This window comes from Bidens hawaiensis, unplaced genomic scaffold (genome assembly GCF_021521415.1).
Source record: "Bidens hawaiensis isolate Kalapana, Puna unplaced genomic scaffold, B.hawaiensis_p1.1 tig00059856_1, whole genome shotgun sequence".
In the NCBI taxonomy this organism is placed as follows: Eukaryota; Viridiplantae; Streptophyta; class Magnoliopsida; order Asterales; family Asteraceae; genus Bidens; species Bidens hawaiensis.
The window spans coordinates 1-9,569 of NW_027500771.1; the positions used below are offsets into that span (position 1 = coordinate 1).

General features: G+C 38.9%; 1 protein-coding gene and 1 pseudogene across 1 annotated transcript; both read left to right on the plus strand.

Moving 5' to 3' along the window:
* The first annotated feature begins 2,169 nt into the window (after nt 1-2,169).
* LOC143602798 (pectinesterase inhibitor 11 pseudogene) lies at nt 2,170-2,934 on the plus strand (annotated as a pseudogene).
* Nucleotides 2,935-4,820: 1,886 nt separating this feature from the next.
* Nucleotides 4,821-9,286, plus strand: LOC143602797 (legumain-like). Its single transcript, XM_077079791.1, has 9 exons — nt 4,821-5,177; nt 7,198-7,362; nt 7,484-7,640; nt 7,713-7,798; nt 7,925-8,124; nt 8,228-8,276; nt 8,361-8,567; nt 8,658-8,858; nt 8,950-9,286. The coding sequence occupies exons 1-9, from the start codon at nt 4,881-4,883 to the stop codon at nt 9,127-9,129; spliced, it is 1,542 nt and encodes a 513-aa protein (XP_076935906.1). The 5' UTR covers nt 4,821-4,880; the 3' UTR covers nt 9,130-9,286.
* The last annotated feature ends 283 nt before the right edge of the window (nt 9,287-9,569 follow it).

Sequence of the window (9,569 nt, forward strand, 5' to 3'; positions counted from 1 at the left end):
TCTAACTAAGGGTTTTACGAGTCGGATAACCGGGTTTTAAGGGTTCGACCCTTATCTTGCTCACCCCTAGTCACATTTGATTCGTTTATGAGGTAGGTCTTTCTTGGTAACACCTCTGTCCAAGCTGTGGTTGTCACAAGTGGTTAAACTCTATGGTATTAATTAGGAGTTTGACTTTGTTTAAGGTTTGTTACAAAGTCAACTGCTTTTGTTGTTTTACTAAGGACCGGTAAGGTTGATACGTATCCCCCAAGTCAACAAGAGATGAGAAGGCATTTAAAGCTTGCACGTGAGATATGTTTCTAGAACTGTCTTGAGCCTGGTTCACTAGAGGTTTGAAGCAAGGAAAACACAAATATTTTAAAAGACAATCATAATAATTTTTTTTTAACGGTATTAGGTTGGTGGCTGAAGAGGTAGGTCCCAGCAGAGCCCAGTTGGACCCGCAAGACTCACCTTGAAGAGGGACGTCTGCGCAGAAACCAACTGGATCCGCAGGACCAACCATGCTCAGAGACGTGACGTCCTTACGCGCAGTACGCAAGCTGTTCCCGCAGGAAATGCCTCCCAATGGTGAAGGACTCCGCCTGTTCCCGCAGCTTCGGATACAAGCCATCTGGGAAGGCCACCCGCGCAGCAAGGCTACACGCACAAGGCACTTAGCTCTCAATCACTCAGTGTCACCTGAAGGAATGAGCAAAGCCGGGAACAATCCCGCACAAGGGCGGGAGGGGGAATACTCCCGTCCAAATAAGCCAGTCCGTACGATACGGGAAGATCTTCTGTACTGTACCTGACGAGGTATGGGCAAAAGATCTGACTAAAGACACGACAGCTTATTGACAACAGTATGGCGAGCAACATGCTCCTGTACTGTATGTCACTATTAGCCGCTGCCTACTCACCAACTCCTGTCATACCACGTGCATAGCCGGCAGTTGGTGGAAAAGGAATAGTATACAGCAGGCCTGGTCACTATCAGCCGCTGCCTACCCACCAACTACCAGCAGGGCACGTGCGTAGGCCACTGTTGGTTGAACAGGAATACTATTCAGCAGGCCACACCTCCTTGGAAACCTACCTTCGGCTATAAATACCACAAATGGTATGACCATCTCATCTTATCATATCTTACCATATTATCATCATATTATACCTGATATCTGCTCTAGCAATCTCTTAATATACATTTATATTTAAAGAGCAATCTAGTCTGATTCTCACGCCGGAGGGTGGTCACAAGGAGGAACCCCCCCCCCCCCCTTCTCAGTGACAAGCTCACGGTGTCTGTTTTGAAGGTTATCAGAAGAACCATCTTCTCTGGGTCTAACCCCTCGTGGGAAACATCTATCTAACCCCCAGGTTATCCGTAATCTGCCCGGGTCCGGTTAGTATTTCTTCAGTGGCAGTGGTTATAACACTAAACAATGTCCTTTTACCCAAGTTTGCCCTCAGAAGAAAAGCCTTATGACAAGACCATTTAACCATCTGGATGAACCTGCTATCATAAAAGCCTCTTTTATTGGGAATTCTAAATTTACCTAATAATAATGTTAAATTTTGAAAATATAAACTGATATATACATAACTGAATCAATGATTTACATGTGATGTTTTACAATAAAAACTGAAAGATTTTCAAATTGCAAAAGAAAAAAAGTAAAAAAAAAAGGTATATTTAGTGACAAAACCAAAGTCCTAACCAACGTAATTTGGGTGCCGGCTATGCTCATTGCCAAATGATCCTATTTGTCGAGAACCTTCGATCCTATACTCTATAATTTGTAACCTAATAATTTATAACCCACGGTGTGCTCCTTTTATGTTGTTTCATGTTCTATGCCATTTTTCCTATAATTAACGACATAGAAATCAACCGACTATTAAGTTATCTTATGTCATCAAGATCTCTCATCTAACTTAAAGGTTGAAGGTTTAAATCCCACAAATGTACCGATGTAAGCGATTAATATGAGTATATTGTTGTTAAAAAAGAACACCAATTATTAACGGCCTAATTTTTTAAGCTAATCCAAGAGAGGTGGTCAACCTGGTCCCAAGAGATGGAGACCTAAATAACTCAAATAGCTAGGTGGGGACCTCTCAAATGTCCCTATATAAACCACCCTACCCTTCACCTTCATATCCATCCCTTCTCAACTAATCACTCACTTCCCTTTTGCACTCAAACCACTAAACCTTCCAAAAACACTCTTTCCACATATGGAAAAAATAGGGTTCTACTTGCTACTTCTTGTCACCATCCTCAGTTACACCACTGCCACCACCCCCACCGCCATCGAATTCATCAAAGCCTCATGTAAAACCACCCTACACCCGCCCTTATGTGTTCGCTGCCTCTCAACCTATGCTAATTCTATACAAGTAAGCGATCACCGCCTTACCAAAGCAGCGGTTACCGTCAGCCTAAACGAAGCCAAATCAGCATCCACCTTCATTTCCAAACTAGCTAGACTCTCTGGAATAAAGCCACTAGAGCATCAAGCCGTTAGGGACTGTATGAGCACCATGGCCAATAGTGTGGCAAGTCTAAGCCAGTCTGTTCAGGAGCTAGAGAAGATAGCTCACACCACTAGTCAAGATTTCGAGTGGCACATGAGCAACTTGGAAACATGGGTCGGTTCGGCTCTTACTAATCAAAACATTTGTAGTAGGGGGTTTGTTGTGAATGGACGTGTGAAGGATTCTGTGACAAAGAGGATGGGTTATGTGTCACAAGTTACTAGTAACGCGCTCGCTTTAGTTAACAGGTTCGCGGTCAGGCATAGAAAGGGTATCCATAAACAGCCATGAGTCTTTTAAGTATAACAAGTTACGTAAAATACTATATGTAGTTTAGTTTGTGTCACAAAAACAGTCACATCATGTACCTGAGTTTCATCTTTATGTGGAAATTGTATACAAACGTCCTATAATATATGTTTTGAGTTTTATCCTTTTGTTTTAAATTTTGTTATGTTGGGATGATGGATCAAATGACTAACAGACAAAAAGATGCTCCAATCAATACGTAGAAGATCCACACATACACTACATACACTGAAGGGTGCAAGACTGTGTAAGAAAACGTATCATTTTTTAGAATATTATTAAAATAAAGGGTTTGGGGGGGACAACAGCAAGATTCGGCCATCAACCACCCAATATCTTTTAAGGAATATATTTTTGTTGTAAACTTGACGGTCGATCTGGTTTAATTACTTTTGTTATTTTCATCTAAAAATATAATTTTTTATAAATATTCTTCGTTGTTTCATTTCCTTTTCATTTCAGTTCAACGTAATTTCAGCCACCATCCACCCACCCACCCACAATGCTTCAATTTCAGCCACTGTTAACCATCATTGTCAAGCTCCACCACCTCTTGTAGCTTTAAGTAAAAATATAAATCGTGTAATTTAACCAATTTTAATGAGAAATTATGCGTGTTTTGTTTCAATTTCAAGTTCAGTTTTATTAGTTCAGTTTTATTAATAATTGTGTTTTGTTTTGTTAAAAATATGGTAATCCGTCTCCGGCGCGTCTACGATGACCATTAGCGGCGACACGTTACACATTACCGGTGATCGAATAGGGAGCAGTAGCGACAAAGAATTAGTGGTGACACAATAGCTAGAGACACATTTTGCCACTGTTATCTTTAGGGGTATATTTGGTTGAAAGTAATGAAACAGAGGGGGAATGAAATGGAAGAAAGAATTGAATGAACAAATGAATGAAATGGATCATTAACATTCCTTTGTCTTGTTTGATTAACTTATGAAAATGAAATAAATTATTATTTTATGTTGTTTGGTATTCAAAAAAATTGTATGAATGAAATAAATAGAGATAATAAAAACACTCATATCTCAAAATATTTTTTTTACCAAAATAACTAAAAGTATACAATGGCGACGGTGGTGCTAGCTCCGGAGACTAAAATGGTGGTGGCGGTCAGGCGGCATGGACGATGGTTGTGGTGCTGGTGGTCAAGTGATGGTAGCATTGGTGGTGATGACAATTGTAGGGTGGCGACAACGGTGGTGGTGGTCATGCAGCAACATTGGTGGTGGTGGTGATGGTCAGGTGGCGACAATGACAATGGTTGCGGTGGTGGTAAGATAGTGGTGGTGGCGGCATATGTGGTGGTGGCAACAACGACAGTGGCGGTCAGGTGGTGGTGGTGGTGGTGTTGAGAAAGTTAACTAAAGGAAAAATGAAATGGAAAAAAAGAAGGGGTGGGAACAAATGGTTTTGATGAAATTAGATTCTATATGTAATGTATGATTCTATTTAACTGAGCAACCAAACACCACTTATTGCATTCCACGTAATGAATCATTCAATTTCTTCTGTCATTCATGCATACCAAAGGCTACATAGTAGCGACACATATAGGTATTAGCAGCGACAAATAAGTTGTGATTGTCATACAAAAATGAGAAGCGGAATTAAATGAACAATCATGAACGAATGATAAAAATAGTGTTTGATTGAATTACCTATTACCTCGTTTATTTCAATTCCTCTATATCATTTTAAATTCATTTTACACAACCCTTTGTAGGTGTTTCATCTGACCTCACTAGGCTGCTAGCATTGCTAAATGCTACGCCACGAAGCAAACTCTCCCGAACACAACAAATTCAAATCTATCCGACCACTTTAAAAACCAAAATTCATTTTTCATAATTAAAATATTCAAATTTGATTTATAGTTTCCAAATTTTATTTAACTTATTTTACTAGTCACTACCCAACAGTACCTATCTGCTATTCTGCTACACCTTGGGTTCAAAAACTCTCCATATTCCCACCTGGCGTTCACCTATGGTTCTTGGGCCCACTCTCCTACACGTGTTATCTTCTTGATTTGCATGCTCTACACCCTCTTTCTTTATACCCTTTACCAATGTAGCCATTTCTTCTCCAAGCACCGTCTCTTAATCCAATACTCTCCCACGATGGTATCCCGCATTATATGCTGCTTCATTCTTGTCTTGGCAACTGTGGCGGTTCTGTCTGCCGCAAGTGGTCAAAAGTGGCGGTGGGGTTGGGATCCCTTGATCCGGTCACCGGTTGATACAGAAGAGGTGGAAGAACAGGTTACGAATGGCACGAGATGGGCCATACTCGTTGCCGGTTCGAATGGATATGGAAATTATCGGCATCAGGTTAGTGAGCTTAGTGAATTATTTAGAGGTTGTCTTTGCTTAGTTATTTGATATAGATAATAACATTGGCTAAGGTATGTTTAGAATAGTTTTGGTTACTTAGCCGAGTACAATGGGTCATGCTGGGTCATTCATAGAAATTTTATGAAACCAATGTAGTTTTTTAAAAGACAAGGTTTCGCAATTTAAATGGGGTTGCACCGATAGCAGTGCAGTTTGTTGCCTTCTTAATGTTTCGACTACTTACTTTTTAGACTTGTTATTTATCTATATTGGATTTTGGTTTAGTCTGGTTATTGGTTAATTTGCACTGTTTAAGTTGACCAATCATGGCTATGAATGTCCCGTTTTCGATGTTTTGGTTCAAGCGGTTTGTATAGCTGCTAAAACGGTTTTCGATGTTTTGGTTTAAGCGGTTCGTATAGCTGCTCAAACAAAAAGGCAAAAACCACTTAAAAGTCTCGCTTGAGTTTAACAAGCCCATTCCAAGAGCTTTTTGTCTGGCCTTTTATATGCTAAACTAGGATAACCCTAGAAAGATTGAAGTTGAATCGAAATTGGATGGAGTTGTAAGTAAATGAAATCAAGTGAGAGCTCGACCTTACACTAAAGCTATTTAATGAAAAAGTTTTGAGCCAGATGTTTATATAAATTACTTGGCTGGTATCTATTATTAATATAAATATGATAGTTTATATTTTATATTATAACTAGTATTTATTGATAACAGAAATATAATTACATCAAAAAACATTGTTATTATAAAGTTAGGATAATAGTAACTTGATCGTATGTATAAGTTATTGTTGGTAATTTCCTACCGTATTCACAAGTCGGTAGTCGGTGGATATGGTAGGTGAATATGGAATTACCTAATTTACTTGACAAAGCCAATTAAGTTTGATTTAGTTTAGTTTTATAATTGTGATAGGATTGATATGGTAACGTCTTGGTCATCAATTGTTGTGTTATATTCATAAATATAGTGTTTGGGTAGAGGCTTTGAAGAGGTGATCGGTAGAGAATTATTGTAACGAGTTTTGGGTTTAGTTTTCGTTTGCAGTAGTAAAGTGTGTCTATCGATCACGTATCTTGAATTATAATTATAAACTTATATGTAAAACTACATATATATGTATCTACGTAAATAAAATGATTAAATTATAATAAATAATAGTTGATCAGAAAATGATGTATATATGTAAGCAATAGAGCATTAAGTAACCCACCCCACTGCCCCCCCCCCCCCCCCCCATAAAAAGGAGCAACAGAGGGGGTTAATATAGTCATTTACTTTTCTTTGCCAACAAATCAATTTTGATGAACTTTTCCCCATTTTATATTTTGGGCTTTAACCGGTAACAACCCCCCCCCCCCCCCCCCCTTCCCTGGAAGCCAAAAAGAGAGAGGATGGGGCCCCATTTTGTGGTGGTGTTAAGGTGTTTGGTGGTTACAGTAGTGGATCCGGTGGCTGGCATTGAGTGCTAGCTAGCCCTCCACCTCTCCACAACACTTAGTCTCAGTGGCAAAGCTTGGGCTTAGTCACGGGGGTGACCGAAGTCACGGAATCAAAAAAATTTCGGGTCGACGATTTACACTACTAACGGAGAAAACGGCAGTGGCCGGGGCCACCCCTGGTCCCCACATAGCTTCGCCCCTGCTTAGTCTTAACGAATTCAGAGGCCAATAAGCATTCTATACGACTCCACTAGCTTTAATCTTTTGTTGGTTTAAGATCTCATATTTCCATGCATCAACTTTTTAACATATTTAGTCCCCTTACAACGTACACATATTATATCAGTTAATAATTAGTGTCTTTTGTCTACATTTTCTATCTTATTACTTTTAAGCTTCGCCGCTGACTACTTTCTGTATAAGTGTTAATTGGTTTAACCAGAAAAGATCGATTTCCTTTTAACAAATTTCAATTGAAATATAGTTATAATTGGCTTCTGCCGTAACTATTTACGAAGAATAAATTGTTTTTGGTTTATGTTATTTGATTGTTGTATCACAGGCGGATGTTTGTCATGCGTATCAAGTACTTAAAAAGGGAGGATTGAAAGATGAAAACATAGTCGTTTTCATGTACGACGATATTGCAACACATGATTTGAATCCAAGGCAGGGCGTCATCATCAATAGCCCTAAAGGTGACAACGTCTATGCCGGTGTGCCAAAGGTACATTGCTATATTGTAAAAAAACAAAAAGAAGTGTCAATAGGTGTTTGATTAAATATCTGTTTGCTATTGAGTGACCGTGTCCATCAATTGAGTGTAGAAGGTGTTATTACATATGTAGGATTACACAGGGGAGAATGTCACGGTAGATAATTTGTTTGCCGTGATTCTTGGTGACAAGAATGCAGTAAAAGGTGGAAGTGGGAAGGTTGTTGATAGCAAACCTGATGATCGGATCTTTCTTTTCTACTCTGATCATGGAGGTCCTGGAGTTCTCGGTAAGGTGTTCAAGATGTTGAAGAATATATACGACTAGTTATTATTTCTCACCAGTTTAACTTTGTTTGTAGGGATGCCCAACACGCCACATCTCGTAGCAAAGGACTTGGTAGATGTTCTGAAAAAGAAACACGACATGGGTACATACAAAGAAATGGTAACATATATGGAGCTAGGACAGCTAGTCCTGATAGAACTTGCTAAGTATTATAAAAACCAATCATATGTATCCAAACAAAAGGTTGTAAATTGTTATTATCTATTAAAAAGTTAATGCGTGTAGGTTATATACTTGGAAGCATGTGAAAGTGGAAGCATATTCGAAGGCATACTTCCCGAAGACCTTAACATATACGCTACAACTGCATCGGGGGCTAAAGAGAATAGCTATGGAACATATTGTCCAGGGACAGAACCACCTCCACCGCCGGAGTATATAACTTGCTTGGGAGATCTATATAGTGTTGCTTGGATGGAAGATAGGTATTTTATTTCATCCATACATTTAAGTATCCTAAAGTGTTTATTAACAAGAACTTGTTTTGTGTTTATATATTTGATGCTATTTTTATGGTTTATTCACCAGTGAGACGCACAACCTAAAGAAAGAAACTCTCGAGCAACAATTCAACAAGGTTAAAGCTAAGATTATGTGTACTTTTTTGTTATCGTAAATTCTCGTAAGAAGTTTTTTTGAATCAACACATTTTCATGCACAGGTGAAGAAGAGGACATCTGATGCCAATACTTACAATTTGGGTTCACATGTGATGGAATATGGCACCAAAGACATTAAACCGGAGAAGGTCTCTTTGTATCTAGGATTTGATCCAGCAACCGTAAACTTCCCTGCTAATCAGATTCACTTTGATAAGCTGGATGGTGTAAATCAAAGAGATGCTGATCTTGTATTCTTGTGGCAAAGGGTAAACTATATTGCTTTCTAGATACAAGACTAAGCTTTTCGTGCACTACTTACTAATTTTGGTTTCCTTTGCGCGTATATGTACGTGTAGTACAAGAAATCACCGGAGTCGAGAAGAGCTGAAGTTCTTAGAGAGATTACAGAGGCGTTAACACACAGGGGGCACTTGGATAGTAGCATCGACATGATCGGTGTGCTTCTTTTTGGACCACAAAATGGTCGTTCGATCCTCCATTCGTCTAGAGGTCCCGGGTTACCTCTAGTGGATGATTGGGAATGTTTTAAATCTACGGTACGTTTTACTTATAACTACAAACTTTTTAACATGTTATCTTCATTCTATTATACCAGACCATTTACTAAAATTGAGATTGGTAATGAAGGCTCGGTTATTTGAGAAGCATTGCGGGTTGTTAACTCAATATGGCATGAAGCACATGCGAGCCTTCGCAAATATCTGCAATAGCTTAGTTGAAAAGAAGACAATTGAGGAAGTGTTTATCGCTACATGTAGCGAGAAAAACATCGCACTGTATGGAACCTTGGGTGCGTATAGTGTTTGATTTTACACATGTTCTCAGGTTATGTTTATTTATAGCATCACTGTAGTTGATGGTGTTTGGTTCTAGTATATGTCTTCTAGTATATGTTTTTGCATGTTTCCGGTGAAAATAAATGTATAATGTGAATATTCTTTTGTAAGGTGAATGTTCGTTTATATTTTAACTTCGAAAGTTGGGGTTTGGGTTCTCTTGGTCAAGGGTTCAATTACACGGATTACGAGAACATGTTTGTATCCAAAATTTGTAAGAATTGGGTTTAGTTTTTTTTTTTGAACGGTCAACAATCGTACAGGCTGACCTAATGGTTAATGCCACTGCTAGTTGGCTCAACTTAGCCGTACAAAGCCCTTAAATGCCTCAAGTTATTTCCAATTTTGGTGAAAACCCAACCCATTCGTTTGAAGGTTCACTGATGGTAATAGCCTGCTCTCAGAATCGCA